This window comes from Malus domestica, chromosome 01, assembly GCF_042453785.1.
Source record: "Malus domestica chromosome 01, GDT2T_hap1".
NCBI lineage: Eukaryota > Viridiplantae > Streptophyta > Magnoliopsida > Rosales > Rosaceae > Malus > Malus domestica.
Window position 1 is genome coordinate 27,421,120 of NC_091661.1, and position 16,086 is coordinate 27,437,205.

The window sequence follows — 16,086 nt, forward strand, 5'->3', positions numbered from 1 at the left end:
CAAAGCAACACACTTATCTTGAACACACTAACAAATTGATTGATATCATTGCATCCCATAAATATGTTTGTCCAAGAATGATGAAGCTTTGTTCATTCTTGAGATTACCATTTCATTTACTTTGCATTTTTGAATAGTCTTTTACTTCGTTCTTTTTTTATTTCCTACAATTGTAATCACAATCAACAAACAAGACAAAGGTAAATAATATTAGGACCAGACTGTAAAGTCCTAATGCATTGTAGTCACCTCTCTAACGCATTTTTTCAAGTAGTTGGAGGACATATATGAATGGCAACTCCAACCTTCAAAGAGATAGTACCCAAGTCATTCATGGAGACTCACCGAAGTTCGAAATGTCAGATGACCCTCTTTGTCCCTAAGTCGGTCTGTCCCTGCTTAAGGTATATATGTTTGGGTGAAAGATTTTCAAGTCCCAAACAATTGAGCTCAAATTATTAAGGAATAAATTACTAAAATTAGATAAGAGAAATGAAAAATATCTTTCATGAGCATTTACAAAAGGATATGAGAGAAATTTACCAATTCCTTACTCGTTGTGACTTGTGATCCTTCGCTCAAACATAACCATAGTGTTTTATGGAATTAACAGGTTATCCACGTAAGAAGTTGACTGAACTCTGAACTAAGAGAAAATTTTTATATGTTCAGAACACAAGTGATACATCATCTGTTATTATATAACTGATGAAAAATTTCATTTTTAAGTATTGTTAATTTTTTAATATAAATATATCATAAATTATATAGTAATACGTGATATACCATCGTATTTCTGGTACATTAAAAGATTTCGCCCGAACCAAGTTAAATTAGCACATTACCAAGTTATGACTGTTTCACCAGCCCTCCCCCAGCTAATCAAATTCATTGCTCTGTCAGTAAAACAAGCCATTTGCAGAAGAAAACGTGACTGTTTTGACCAGTTGAAGCGCAAGCAGGTTGCAAAAGATGAGTAGGTGAATCAATAAATGTTCCAACAGTTAATGCTTTTATGGTGTAAAATTAAATTACCCATATATTAGGGTTAAGAAGATAAGAAAACTAATAAAAATGATTTGAAAACTTTGAGTTTTAATGATAAAAATAAAATAAAAGGTAAAATGAATAGTGTCAATATTGATTTTTTAGTGTAAAATGTGATTTTTCGTTAAAATGAAAAGTACTGGAAACTTTTCGTTAAAGTTCCGAAGAAAGATCAAATCCATAGCTTTCAAGCCCACGCATCTCTCTATATATAGTACTCAGCAACTTCATCACCTTAATCATTCCTCTCGTTTTTGCTTTTAAATTTGTATTGGTTCTAGAGAGAAAGTTGGTAAGCTAAGCTAAGGTTATAATATTATCCATGGAGGGGGTGATGATGGACGTCGTTCTGGTGTGTTTGGGGCTTATCTTTTTCCGGCTATGGTGGCGCTACTGGTCAGTTACTGGTGGCGGGCCTAAAAACCTGCCGCCGGGGCCGCCAGGGTGGCCGATAGTGGGAAACCTAATCCAAGTCATCCTCCAACGGCGGCACTTCATCTACGTCGTCCGCGACTTACGTGCAAAGTACGGACCAATCTTCACCATGCAGATGGGGCAGCGGACTCTCATAATCGTCACCAGCTCCGACCTCATACACGAGGCCCTCGTCCAGAGAGGTCCCGAGTTCGCGTCCCGGCCTGCTGATTCCCCCATCCGCCTCCTGTTCAGCGTCGGAAAGTGTGCCATCAACTCGGCAGAGTACGGTCCTTTCTGGCGTACCTTGCGGAGAAACTTCGTCACCGAGCTGATCAACCCGGCGAGGATAAGGCAGTATAGCTGGATCAGACACTGGGCTATCAAATCCCACATGGACAGGCTGATAAAGTCCGAAGATAGCATCGTTCATGTGATGAGCGAGTGCCGGCTCACCATCTGTAGTATCCTTATATGCTTGTGCTTTGGGGCGAAGATCTCCGATGAGAAGATCAAGACGATCGAGAGCGTGTTGAAAGACGTTATGATGATGACAACTCCAAAGCTCCCCGATTTCCTGCCGGTGCTGACTCCATTGTTTCGCCGGCAAGTCAGGGAAGCAAAGGAGCTGAGGAGGAGGCAGTTGGAGTGTTTGGTTCCACTCGTTAGAGACAGAAAAGCATTTGTTCTTGAAAGTGATAATGTTAAGGATGAAAACGTAAAAAAGATAATGGTGAGTCCAAAGGGTGCTGCTTATATTGACTCCTTGTTTGAGCTGGAGGTGCCGGTGAGAGGGAAAGACCGAGGCCGCAGGCGGTTGGAAGAGGAGGAGCTCGTGACTCTTGTCTCCGAAGTCATCAATGCCGGGACGGATACTAGTGCTACGGCGTTAGAGTGGGCTTTGCTTCATTTGGTGATGGACCAAAAAATTCAAGAGAAGCTGTACAGGGAAATCGTTGATTGTGTAGGGACAGATCGCAGTCCCTACACAAATGAACAAAAGCCGCACGAAGAGGTGATCACTGAGAGTGACGTGGAAAAAATGAGCTACCTTTCCGCGGTGGTGAAAGAAACATTCCGGCGGCACCCCCCGAGCCACTTCGTCCTGTCACACGCAGCCTTGGAGAACACGGAGCTCGGCGGATACACTGTGCCCGCAGATGCGAGCGTGGAGTTTTACACTGCATGGGTGACTGAAGATCCCGATATGTGGGAGGACCCGGGTGAGTTCCGACCGGAGAGGTTCTTGGAGGGAGGAGACGGGGTTGACGTGGACGTGACCGGGACCAAAGGGGTGAAGATGGTGCCGTTTGGAGCTGGCAGGCGGATCTGCCCCGCGTGGACGTTAGGGACTTTGCATATCAACTTGCTGCTTGCTCGGATGGTGCATGCTTTTAAATGGTTGCCGGTTCCAGATGCGCCACCGGACCCGACTGAGACGTTTGCTTTTACAGTTGTCATGAAGAACCCTCTCAAGGCCATCATTGTGCCTAGGTCGTTAATGTCATCCACCAAGATCTAATGTTTCAAGACCAGGATTAATTAGCTTGGTTTATATTAATTAATTATAGTTATTATAAGGCAGGGTTGTTTACTGTTAGTTTATTCTTAATTATGCTCTAATTTATGAGAAAAAACTGTACAAGTTGGAATTATAATTTATAAGTTAAGGACTATATATAAGACGCACTACAAAAAAAAGGGCCTTTTGCGACGGTCAAAACGTGTCGCAAAAGTAGCTAAAAGCGTCGCAATAGCCCTTTTATGACGAGCATGCGACGGAAAATAACGCGTCGCAACAACTAGGCGTCGTAAATGTTGGTCGATTATATGCGATGCTTTAAGCACGTCGCAAATATTATTTACTACAGACTTGCGACGGCAAACTAAACGTCGCAAATAATTGGCAACAGGTTTAAAAAAAAAATTATTTGGCGTCAAATGAGACGCCACAATGACATTATTTTGAGTAACTTCACCAAAATTGTTAAATGTAAAATTTACTACAGGTTCCAAACTAAAATAAAATCCAACATCATTGATACAATTCATAATTCACAAAATGAAACACTTATTTGGAATCTTTGATATCAAATAATGTATTAAACTTACAGTAATTAAACATAAATACATGATCTAAACATTTATATAGTCTATAATCCTATGTCAGACCTGTGCTTCTATGTCGAACCTAGCAAGAGATCCCCTTGAGTGTTTTTCCTTCTAAACTTTATGCCTCTCCCCTTCATATTACAATACAAACCTCATCAACATTTACTTCAGATTGAAATCGAAGCTTGGGTCGTGAATGAAAGTAGAAGGCGCCAAAGGTGAGGTAAGAGTGCGAGACGCCGTTTATTTAGTTAGCAAGATGGAACAATCTAATGGATTTGTTTCTTCACTTTGTTCCTCCCGTTGATCAAACTAGGCAAGATGTACCAACCAGGCCACACCAGGCCCTTTGAATTGTAAACATCAAGTTCAACAGGGGAATCTCCTGCTGGGACTGAACATCACAAACAGATAAATGTCAAGCAGAAAACAACCATTGTTTCCGGATTTCATCTCATGCATGTAAACCACTAATGACAAACACAAGACCCTAGTCATGACATACTTGGCTCTTGTTGTACTCAAACTCAATAATATGCAGACAATCTTCGATTCCAACTTCCATCTGCAAAGGCAATAAAATTATAGGAAGATCCATTGAGGGAGGACTAACAATGGGGTGGCTGTTAGATAATAAAAAGTGTGCATGATGCTCAAAAGATCCTGGTATTCCAAGAGAGAGAGATTACCACAAAATCCTGGTATTCCACTATGCTACTACCATAACCACAACTACACTAGTGTAGCAAAATCTAAAAGCTGCCAATAGATATTTACTTCAAGTCTTCGATAAACAATTAAGAATGAAAATATAAGTAACTATCAATGTCTTAAGAGTTACCTAAGTCTCACATTCCCGTTCTAAGTCTCATATGACATCTCAACTGTAGAAAACTCAAAAGGATATGTTTTCCTTTCATATATCTGTCCAGGAACATCAAGTTCCTTTCATATATCTATCTTTCTTTATTTCTAATGTAAAGGGTTGGTAATTATAAACAAAGAATCAAAATCAATAGTTTAAAAAACCGAGTAGAAACTATACAAAGCTAATGAAATGAAGCCAAAACAAACTCACCAAGGGAAGTAAAGTCATAAAAGTTGCCTCTGTCAAAGTACATCTCTGCAACATAAAGTCTATTAGAATGCTAGGGTAAGAATAAAAATCCTAAGAAATGCTATTGACCAAGAAGCAAGGAAAAATAATTACAGGCAGGAGTTGGTTGATTAGCATGTAATGAACCAAAAAACAAATCTCATGCTATTATTTTCACACTAAACAAAAAGCAAATACTTAAAGAGTGGCTTCAACACTCTCTACTGTAACTCTGTCATCAGTTAAATCCAAGTCCAGATAGGGAAAACTAAGCTGCAACAGCATACGAACGAAAAACTCAGATTAAATAAAATCAAATTCGACAACAAAAGTATCAATAAACTTAAAATCACTCTGAAATGAATCTTCACACATCGTTAGCTGTTTCCATATGATCCTCGTCATTTCATCAGATAATTGACAAAATAATACCATAATTAATAGAGTACAGAATCACAACATCATCAATTACAAAAACTGGCTCCAATTACAAAAATCCTCCAACAATATTAACAATTAGTGATGAAGTAAAACGCAGCAAAAAACTGAAAACCCCTAAACAACCAGAGAGCTTATGGAGAATAGATAGGATTGAAATTTGCAGAAAAATGATGAAACAATACCCAGAAAAAACAATTGGAAGATAATTCCTCGAATAATCTTACCCGAATGGGAAGAGATGACGTTGAATTCGACTTTCTAGTAGCAAAAAGAAAGAACGGATAGATGAGAACAAAATTAGGGATAGTGAAAGGGGTATTTGAGAGAGGGAACAAGAACCATGAATTCTTACCTGGTTCAATTGCGTCTCAACATCAGGATTATGGCGAGAGTGGCAGAGAAGGATTTAAGCTTTGAAAAGAGGCAGAGAGGCAGAGATGCAAAGAGCGAGAAGGAGAGAGGCGGAGAGCGAGAGGGAGACTCGAGCGTACTGAGTCTCATTTTTTAACTTTTTTCCTCTTCTCTTTTACTTGTTCACGCATGCGACGGAACTCAATGGGGTCGTAAATAACAAAGCGCCAAAGTTAACCGCGCAGAAAATTAGTGAAATTCGTATTTATTACGACGGCCGCGTCATGCGTCGCAAAAGAAGTGTCGCAAATACCGTGTTTTCTTGTAGTGACGGACGTGATATGATGAATTGGTATTCTTATTAATATTCAATTCGTATGTTTTCTTGTCTCTGATAAACATTAAACAAAATCCTATGTTTTCTTTTGCACTTGCAAGCTAAAGTGAGACAATCTTAGTAGATTCAGAGCCCTTTTAAGTTGTAACAGTGTTGTCTCTCCATGCTTTTTCATTTAAAAACTAGGGTAATATTAGGAAAATTAAATTTTTAGATAAAATTTTGTAAATTAAATGGCATGGAAGTTGATGATTGAAGTATGATTTAAGCGTTGATACTCATGCTCATTCCTATTCGTGACACATTATTTAGTTAGCATAATTATTCTAAAAATTTAGTTTTCCTATTATCCTTAGAAACTATAGCTGCTTAGCATTTACGGGTAACAAAGTTACTTTGTGAATTTGGTAGTGCAATGAAATAGGAATGTTGAGAGGAATGAATCGAACGCGGAACTTTGAATGCATGAGTTTATGTGTTTATTTAACAAAGTTACATGTTATTTTCAGCAAAGAAATAGGAAGTATTAAAAAGGGGTAATTCATACCAACCTAATATTTTAAGTGATTGTAAATCAGACAACCTAATATTTTGAGTGATTGTAAATCAGACTCAGGGCTAGTTTGGTATTGCTGTGTTTTTAAAAAAAATTGTTTTTACTGTGATGTGAGAATAAAAGGTTGTAAAATAAAGCAGATAAGTGTTTGATAAACATTTTTTTTTTAAAAAGTGCTTTAACGAAAAAAGTAGTATTCAAGTGTTTGGTAACTTTTATATAAAAATGATGTGCATATGTTAAATGACTAAAAAGAGTATAATATTATATTAAACATTACAATAATTTAAATTTTTTCTCTTATAATTTTATTTATTTATAATCTCTCCTACGTTCACTCTCTCTCATCTCCCTCATTTTCCCTGCTGCTCATCCTCCTTCATCTCAACTTCACTGGATCTTCGAGCGTCAACGTCTCCGACCACACCTTTGAGGACAAACATATTTGTTGAGGTATAAAATTAAATAAATGGTTTGTTTATTGGGTTTTAAATTAGGGTTTTGTTATTGAATTTGATGAATTTATTTGTGTCGTGCAAATAAGATTGGTTGGCATCTTATTAATTTATTGGGTGTTAATTTGGTGAATTCCTTGCGGATGAGAATCATCATTCATGCTACTGGAGAAATCATCGGTCCTTTTATCACTGTAAGCATTTCCGTCAATTAAATTAATTTATGGGTTATTTTTTAAGTTTATTATACTATTTAATGTCGCATTTGATCGTGTGTAGGATCTGAAAGGAGGAGAGGGATAATCATTGGTGCAGTGGTGGTCGATGTCGAGCGGGAGGAGGAGGGACGACGACAATCCTAGGGATTTGATGCGGGGGGAGAACGAGGGAATAGGAAAGAGATCCGTTGTTTTAGGGACAAGGATTGTCATTCTGTAAAACTAACGAGGGTGTTATTGGAGTTTAGAAAGTTCCATTAACATTGCACTGTAGCTCTACATGTTTTGAAAAAAAAAAAGCTGTTTTTTCAAAACTATGATTTGCAGCTTCAGGATTTTGGCTTTTTTCCACCCTCAATGGTGAAAAAAAACGCTGATTTTAGTGTGTTTACCAAACACTAAAAAGGCCCTAACTTTTTTTCATACTTGCTTTTTTTATAATTTCAGCTGTGCCAAACTGGTACTCAATCTTTTAGTATTCAAGTGCAACGAGCCAAGCTTGAAAAAGGTTAAGGTTACACTAAATAACTGTGCCAAACCAAGAGGTTTTAAAGTTATTAAAAGGGATGCAAACAATATGGATAATGCTTATATGTTCCTCCCGTGGATACCTGCTTGTCCTCTACTAACAATTAACGAATCATTACTGTTCGAACATCATAATCGGAATCATTTTTTTTCTTTATCATGACCTAAAGGTCACATATGTTAAAAAAAGAAAAATCATTTAATTTGAAGATCCTTTAGTTATACATCTATGTTAAACCAATCAACGATTTTGATAACAAGTAACATCCTCTTGATAAACCGTTCATTTTTTTATGCATATTAATAGTTAAAAGATCTCCATTTTGAATAATATCTACATATATAATCTCTAAACGATAATAAAGAGAATAACCAGTTCTTATTATAATATTCGAAAGATAAAAACTCGTTAATTATAAATGGAGAATAAGCAAGTACCTCACGGAGGAAACACGAACATTGTACGGACAATATATTCTGCACATTAGGCATTTTTTGACATTATATGGACAAAAATCTATTAAATTTTTTTACTTGTTCAAAAAGTTGGAAAAATATATCACCGAAACATAAAAGTCCGGGAAAGAAATGGTGGCCCATTAAAGCCCATTTGCTTTTCAAAACGATAACTGTTCGATTCAGTTGATAATATATAGGCCCATTGAAATCCCCGTGTTTCCCTCAAAACCCTAGCTCTCTCTATCCCTATAAAACCATGGCGAACGCCCGCTTTCCAGTCAACCCAGCAACGCCTCCACCGCCATTTTTAGCAGAAATCCAATTTGTGTTAGCAAAAGTTTAAGAGAGAGAGAGAAAGAGATTGGCGGTGATGACCCAATGAAATTCAAGCTCAACAGACCGGATTGTAGGCCTTCTCTTTTCAAGAGAAGGTTTGCGTGTCGACAACCCCGCTGAACTGAGCCTTCTCTTTCTCCCTTCTTTTTTTCTTCATTTTATTTCCCTGAAAATTTTGTGATTTGGTTGTTTTTTATTTGTATTTAATTTGTTTTCAATTGTTTTTTAATTAAATTTAATTTTGGTGGGAAGGTGAAGGAAAGGGGGATTGCTATGAGGATACCAAGCTCCCTCTTCTGATTAAGGTTGAGGAAACTTGCCGGCAGAATCGAACCTAAAAATTATCAGCCACCACTGAGTAATTCTCCCCTTTTTCCCACCTTAATTATTTCTTTTTTTTTTTTCTTTTTTTTAATCAAAGTTTTGATCTTTTTATTTATTTATAGTAATTGTGAATTTAGTTGTGGTAATGATGGATTGGGATGAAGCAATCAAATTATCCAACACTTGATCTGAGATATTTGTTATCGAGTGATGCTAACTGATATACTTCTGAATCTGAATTATTAATTTAGATTGTTTTATTTTGTATTTGTGATGAAAATTCGTCAGGTGATGAAAAATGGAATAATCTTAGGACACCTTCCTACACAGCAATGATCTTGCTGTGGATGAGAACAACTTTCCATTCTGATGATGATTTGTTATTTAAATCTTGGAAGAAAAATTTAAATTCATTTGTTTGTTTGTTTACGATTTAAACTCACTTCACAAGCTTAATCAATTTTAAAACATAATACAAAATATTTGACATTTATTTCCTATTTTTACCATACAAATGGAGAAGGCTATCTCCAAATAATTGGTTGTTGTTAGGATTTTGAATTGTGTGTATAGTGGACCGTTAGATGTCAGGGTCTCATCTTATGACAGCGAAATGTACCCGTTAGTTTGATTGCTGCAAAAATTGATGGAATAATAAAAAAATTGAAATGGGCCACTTAGTACGGTATTCTTTTTTACTTATAAGAGCTTTTGGGTTTTTTTTTCGTTAAATAAAAATTTGAATCACATTATTACTAGTTCATTGTGAGGATAAGTCTATTTCATTTTCTTAGTGTAGATAATATTGTTTGTTCAAACAAAAAAATAAAATTTTTGAAACTGAGAGACTTTTGTATCTCGGTTACAAATTGCGATTATAGGATGGGGACAGAAGATATGAAGAGACTTTAAGAAAAAACGTAGAGTGTTTGAAACTAACAAAAAATTTGATACAAAATCAGGTTCAATTGTGTATGAAGATTCTTACAACTACCTCTTTGTAGAGACTTTCATGCTAATGGTTTACCAAAGGCATTAATGCAATGAAGAAAATTTGATGACATAGTTATATCATTGCTCACATTACTATTCATCCATTCATGCTGTGCACTTCCTCTATAAAAGGAAGTGTGTGTGGCAGCCATTACAATCAGTTTTTGCTTAATCATTCATCCTCATTTCAATACAACATTCATCTAAACATATCAATTCATCTTCACATCCATTCCTCCATACCACCAAAACAAAATATTCAAATACTCACCAACACCTTGTGTCGTAGCAAAGGAAGGGAAGGAAAGTGCTTGGATGTGCTTGCGATCCAACTTGGATCGTTTGAGCGTTTATGTGTTTTCTTTTTTCTGTTTTCAATGTCTTAATTTGTTTATCTTTGCTTTGTAAGTATGAGGAACTAAACCTTCTTAGCTAGAGGGAATTTGAAACCATGTTCATGCTTACAATATGATTTGATTACTTTTAGTTGTGATTCATAAGTTATGAATTCAATTTACTTATCCATTTGAATTAAAACTGATTTGTGTGTGTTGGTTGAGAGTGGACACTTAATTTTTAAGCATAAATCTGATGCTAGGATATAAGAGAGTTTCATCTAATCGTTATGAACTTATATTCACAAGTAGTGAAGGTTGCTCGTTACAACCGTATTAAGTAAATTCTTAGTATAAGTTTCATGCAATTCATAGTTACAAGTGTTTCGTCAATACTTATGATTTTCATAGAACTTAATAATTATTGTTTGTATCTCTATTATGCAATTTATGTAGGGAATTTGTGGGGAATGCTTTGGGTTGTTGTATGCAATCATACAATTCAATGAAATTAAGAAAATCTGAGGGTTAATTAGTGCAATTCACAGTTAATCTGGGGCGTTGAGAATTCGTAGTTTATTGAAAAGCAACTGGAAATCGTTTTGTTTGCAAGTGCGTCATGTGTGGAGAAGAACCTCATAACTAGTCTTCTATCCATTCAATTTACTCAAATTCATGCAAATTTCATTAGTTCTTTAATTTACTTGTTTTGTTTTCAAATTCGTCAAAACCGAAACCTCATTTACCTTGTTGAGTCATATTAGTTAGTTACTGACCTTGTTTGTTTTCTTGTTTTAGATACTAGTTTATGACTTAGAGTTATCATTCGGTTCGTGAGCATATCTTGGAATTTGATGACAATTTTGAGAGGACTTTGAGAAGGAATAGGAATCAGCAAGATCGTAACCCACCTATTCCTGAACCTGAGTTTGAAGAATACTTGAAGAAGAAGAGGAATATCCCAACATGGCAGCGGACAATCGAACAATCAAGAAGCTTTCCGCTTCGGGATTGGACAATGCCGCTCCCCTATGCATCCAGTACCCCATGGCTACCCTAAGGAAGACGGACGAGTTCGAATTGAAATCAAGTTTGTTGCATCACATTCCTAAGTTCCACGGGATGTCCATGTAAGATCCTAATAAACACTTGAAGGAGTTTGATGTTGTTTGTTCGAGTACGACTCTCGTGAATGTTGATAGAGCATTTTGAAGATGAAGGCCTTTCCATTTTCTCTCTTGGACAATGCTAAAGATTGGTTGTATGAACTAGCTCCCGAAACTGTCACAGCATGGGAGAGTATGAAATGGGCGTTTTTGAAGAAGTTTTTCCTGACTTCTCGAGTCATTCTTCTACGCAAAAGGATTAGTGGCATTTAGCAAAACCAAGGTGAAACCTTTTCAACTTATTATGAACGTTTTAAGACCCTTGTTGCTTCATGTCCATATCACCAAATGAAGGAGAAGCTTATTCTTCAATATTTCTAAGAAGGGCTTCTACCAATTGAACGCCAAATGCTAGATGCCTCGGCGGGAGGAGCTTTGGTGGACAAAACACCTATGTTTGCCAAGACACTAATCGCAAACCGTGCATTGAATGCACAACAATACGAAGGCATTGGGTAAAGGGACACCTCACGACAGCAAGTGAATGAGGTAAGTTCCACATCCGACATTCAATCGCAATTAGCTAATCTTACTTCCATTGTGTCTCAGATGGCCGAAGGAATGAGGATGAAAGAACCAAGTGTATGTGGTGTGTGTTCTATCCAAGGACTTGCTTTTGAAAAGTGCCCTCAATTGATTGAAAATGGTGGATGGGAAAGCGCTAATGCAATTGGATTTCAAAGCCAAAACCAGCTAAGGAACGATCCATATTCTAATACGTACAATCCAGGTTGGAGAAACCATCCAAATTTCAAGTGGAGGGAGCTCTAACAACCTCAACAACAAGGAGGCTTTAGGCAGCAACCTCTGGGCTTCTATACCAAGCAATATGCACCAACACAAGCTTCACAACAACCTGCCCAAAACACCTCAAGTACATCTTTTGATAATGACACACTTCTTAAGTTACTCACCAATTTGTCTCAAGGGGCAAGAAAATCAAGCCATAACAATGCAAAACCAAGACAAAAGAGTGGACCAAATAGAGAAGCAAATTGGGCAGATTGCGGAGTTTGTGGGACAATTCAGAGAGTAAGGTAAGTTGCCTAGTTCAACCGTTATCAACCTGAATGGAGGATTTGAATCTGCCAAAGCCATGAGTTTGCGAGGTGGAAAACAAGTTGGATATGATCCCCAATCTTCCAAATTACGTTCCAATGAGGTTGAAAAGTTGATAATTGAAGAGGATGAGCAAAGCACCCCCACGGCAAGGGTGGAAACACCTTTGCTACCGGCCCTAAATGCTCTTAAACTATCCAATTCGGCTAACAAAGGTAAGGAAGTTCCAATTTTGATTAAATTTAACGTTGTTCCTCCAAATGTACCATTTCCTCGTAGGTTTATGCAATCAAAGAAGGAGGAGACTGAAAATGATATTTTGGAAACGTTTAAAAAAGTTCAAGTTAATATACCACTTTTGGATGTAATTAAGCAAGTTCCAAGGTATGCCAAGTTTTTAAAAGAATTTTGCACAACTAGGAAAAGAATTTCGAGCAAGGAGGTTGTCAAGGTAAGTGAAAATGTCTTAGCTGTTTTACAACGTAAACTACCCACTAAATGAAAGGATTCGGGTAGTTTTATCATTCCTTGTGTAATTGGTAATACTCGTTTTGAATCTGCCATGTTAGACTTATGTGCATCTATAAATGTCATGCTTTATTCAATCTATGCATCTATGCACTTAGGTGAATTGAAAAATGATGGTGTGATTATACAATTGGCCGATCGATCTAATGTCTATCCAAAGGAAGTTTTGGAAGATGTTTTAGTGCACGTCAATCACTTAATCTTTCCGGCGGATTTCTACGTGCTTGAAATGGACGAGTCGGACCATTCCCCTACATTGCCCATCCTTCTTGGACGGCAATTCATGAAAACTGCCCGTACTAAGATTGATGTGTTTAATGAAAATTTGACGATGGAATTTGATGGGAAGTTCAATTTCAATCTTTCTGATTCTATCAAGTATCCTAGTGAGGATCACTCATGTTTTTCTATTGATATATTTGCTTCTTGGCAGATGACCATTTTGAACAATTGAATGATGATGCACTTGAATTGGTCATTGCACGATGAATGGACATTCAAAACAATGAAGTAGTAACCATGCACCTTCACGGCATGAATGATTTTTCCCTTGCCGTACCTCTTAATGAAGACGTGATTGAGATGGTGGCTGCCCTTGAATCATTGCCACTACAATTTGGTAAGTTTTTGGACCCAATTTCCATTTCAGTTTCTGTTAATAAGTTACTTCCCTCAGTTGTGCAGCCACTTACACTTGAACTTAAGTCATTGCCAAGCCATTTAAAGTACGTTTTCTTGGACGATGATGAGACATTACCCGTCATCATCTCAAGCACACTCACTGCATAAGAGGATGACAAGTTGGTAAGGGTGCTAAGGGAGTACAAAACAACAATTGGGTGGACATTGGCCGACATAAAAGGAATCAGTCCCACCACTTGCATGCATCGCATACTTTTGGAGGAAGGGTATAAAACATATCGAGAAGCTCAACGCCGACTCAACCCTTCGATGATGGAAGTTGTGAAGAAGGAAATAATCAAGCTTTTAGATTGTGGAGTGATCTATCCTATTTTCGATAGTCGTTGGATTTCGCCCGTTCAATGTGTTCCAAAGAAATCCGGAGTAACTGTGGTGACAAATGCCGAAAATGAGCTTGTGCCTACTCGAATCCAAACAGGTTGGAGTGTGTGTATCGATTATAGGAAGCTCAACGCCACCATTAGGAATGACCACTTCCCTCTGCCATTCATTGATCAAATGCTTGAGAGGTTAGCGGGTTATGTTTTCTATTGTTTTTTTATGGTTATTCTAGTTATAATCAAATTGTCATAACACCCGAGGACCAAGAAAAAACCACTTTCACATGCCCTTTTGGTACATTTGCTTATCGTCGCATGCCATTCGGTTTATGTAATGCACCTGCCACATTTCAAAGATGCATGATGATCATATTTTCTGATTATTTTGAGAAAATTATTGAAGTTTTTATGGATAATTTCAGCGTTTTTGGTGATTCATTTGATGATTGTTTGTATAATCTCAGTTTGATCTTAAAACGATGTGTTGAAACTAACCTTGTTCTCAATAGGGAAAAATGTCATTTCATGGTTAAACAAGGCATAGTTTTAGGACATATCATCTCTGAAAAAAGAATGGAGGTTGATAAATCAAAGATCTATCTTGTACGTCACTTACCCTCTCCTACTTCAGTTAGAGAGGTTTGTTCTTTTCTTGGACATGCAGGTTTCTATCGAAGATTTATAAAAGATTTTTCAAAGGTTTCTCCAATCCGGTGGAGCAATAATGGGAGAAACCTTCAAACAACTCAAGGAGTTGCTGACCACGGCTCTCATTATTGCTCTACCGGATTGGAGAAACCTTTGAGAAATCTTTGATAAATCTTCGATAGAAACCTGCATGTCCAAGAAAAGAACTAACCTCTCTAACCGAAGTAGGAGATGGTAAGTAACGTATAAGATCGATCTTTGATGTATCAACTTCCATTCATTTTTCAGAGATGATATGTCCTAAAACTATGCCTTGTTTAAACATGAAATGACATTTTTCCCAATTGAGAACAAGGTTAGTTTCAACACATCGTTTTAAGATCAAACTGAGATTATGCAAACAACCATCAAATGAATCACCAAAAACGCTGAAATCATCCATAAAAACTTCAATAAATTTCTCAACATAATCAGAAAATATGCTCATCATGCATTTTTGAAATGTGGCAGGTGCATTACATAAACCAAATGGCATGCGACGATAAGCAAATGTACCAAAGGGGCATGTGAAAATGGTTTTTTCTTGGTCCTCAGGTGTTATGACAATTTGATTATAACCATCAAGAAAACAATAGAAAGCATAACCCGCTAACCTTTCAAGCATTTGATAAATGAATGGCAAAAGGAAGTGGTACTTCCTAGTGGTGGCGTTGAGCTTTCTATAATCGATACACACCCTCCAACTTGTTTGGATTCGAGTAGGCACAAGCTTATTTTTGGCATTTGTCACCACAGTTACTCTAGATTTCTTTGGAACACATTGAACAGGCGAAACCCAACGACTATCGGAAATAGGATAGATCACTCCACAATTTAAAAGCTTGATTCCTTCATTCTTCACAACTTCCATCATTGGAGGGTTGAATCGGCATTAAGCATCTTGAGATGTTTTAGACCCCTCCTTCAAAAGTATGTGATGCATGCAAGTGGTGGGACTGATTTCTTATATGTCGGCCAATGTCCACCCAATTGCTGTTTTGTACTCCCTTAGCACCCTTACCAACTTGTCCTCCTCTTGTGCCGTGAGTGTGCTTGAGATGATGACGGGCAATGTCTCATCATCGCCAAAGAAAACGTACTTTAAATGGCTTGACAATGGCTTAAGTTCAAGTGTAGGTGGCTGCACAACTGAGGAAAGTAACTTATTAGCCGAAACTGAAATGGAAATTGGGTCCAAAAACTTACCAAATTGTAGTGGCAATGATTCAATGGCAGCCACCATTTCAATCACGTCTTCATTAGGGGGTACGACAAGGGAAAAATCATTCATGCCATGAGGGTGCATGGTTATTGCTTCATTGTTTTGAATGTCCATTCCTCGTGCAATGACCAATTCAAGTGCATCGTCATTCAATTGTTCAAAATGGTCCTCTGCCAAAGAAGCAAATACATCAATAGAAAAACATGAGTGATCCTCACTAGGATACTTGATAGAATCAGAAAGATTGAAATTGATAACTTCCCCATCAAATTCTATCGTCAAAGTTTCATTAAACACATCAATCTTAGTACGGGCAATTTTCATGAATGGTCGTCCAAGAAGGATGGGCAATGTAGGGGAATGGTTCGACTCGGCCATTTCAAGCACGTAGAAATCCGCC

The 16,086-nt window shown here is 37.3% G+C and overlaps 1 protein-coding gene, 2 long non-coding RNA genes and 4 other non-coding genes across 10 annotated transcripts; 6 read left to right on the forward strand and 1 right to left on the reverse strand.

Annotated features, from left to right (window-relative positions):
- The first annotated feature begins 1,290 nt into the window (after window positions 1-1,290).
- LOC103430877 (cytochrome P450 77A1-like) lies at window positions 1,291-3,144 on the forward strand. The gene has a single exon (XM_029102819.2). It carries the CDS (start codon window positions 1,370-1,372, stop codon window positions 2,981-2,983), a length of 1,614 nt encoding a protein of 537 aa, XP_028958652.1. The 5' UTR covers window positions 1,291-1,369; the 3' UTR covers window positions 2,984-3,144.
- A 312-nt stretch (window positions 3,145-3,456) lies between these two features.
- LOC108174117 (uncharacterized) lies at window positions 3,457-5,655 on the reverse strand. Of its 3 annotated transcripts, none has more exons than XR_011583292.1 (5): window positions 5,463-5,655; window positions 5,335-5,368; window positions 4,652-4,942; window positions 4,079-4,138; window positions 3,460-3,967 (listed from the first exon to the last, which is right to left on the reverse strand). It is a non-coding gene; the product is annotated as an uncharacterized lncRNA (long non-coding RNA). The 3 variants fall into 3 exon arrangements; XR_011583289.1 differs by having other exon boundaries at window positions 3,463-3,967; window positions 4,652-4,696; window positions 5,463-5,651; XR_011583290.1 differs by having other exon boundaries at window positions 3,457-3,967; window positions 4,079-4,942.
- A 2,639-nt stretch (window positions 5,656-8,294) lies between these two features.
- LOC114824952 (uncharacterized) lies at window positions 8,295-14,812 on the forward strand. 2 transcript variants are annotated; one of them, XR_011579615.1, is made up of 4 exons: window positions 8,295-8,445; window positions 8,603-8,708; window positions 10,801-11,285; window positions 14,529-14,812. It is a non-coding gene; the product is annotated as an uncharacterized lncRNA (long non-coding RNA). The 2 variants fall into 2 exon arrangements; XR_011579614.1 differs by lacking the exon at window positions 14,529-14,812 and having other exon boundaries at window positions 10,801-11,718.
- On the forward strand, window positions 8,374-8,481 carry LOC114826867 (small nucleolar RNA Z107/R87). Its single transcript, XR_003775875.1, has one exon. It is a non-coding gene; the product is annotated as a small nucleolar RNA Z107/R87 (small nucleolar RNA).
- Window positions 8,614-8,712, forward strand: LOC114826845 (small nucleolar RNA R30/Z108). Its single transcript, XR_003775855.1, has one exon. It is a non-coding gene; the product is annotated as a small nucleolar RNA R30/Z108 (small nucleolar RNA).
- Window positions 8,824-8,912, forward strand: LOC114826869 (small nucleolar RNA snoR31). Its single transcript, XR_003775878.1, has one exon. It is a non-coding gene; the product is annotated as a small nucleolar RNA snoR31 (small nucleolar RNA).
- Window positions 8,955-9,051, forward strand: LOC114826863 (small nucleolar RNA snoR31/Z110/Z27). Its single transcript, XR_003775873.1, has one exon. It is a non-coding gene; the product is annotated as a small nucleolar RNA snoR31/Z110/Z27 (small nucleolar RNA).
- Window positions 14,813-16,086: the final 1,274 nt, after the last annotated feature.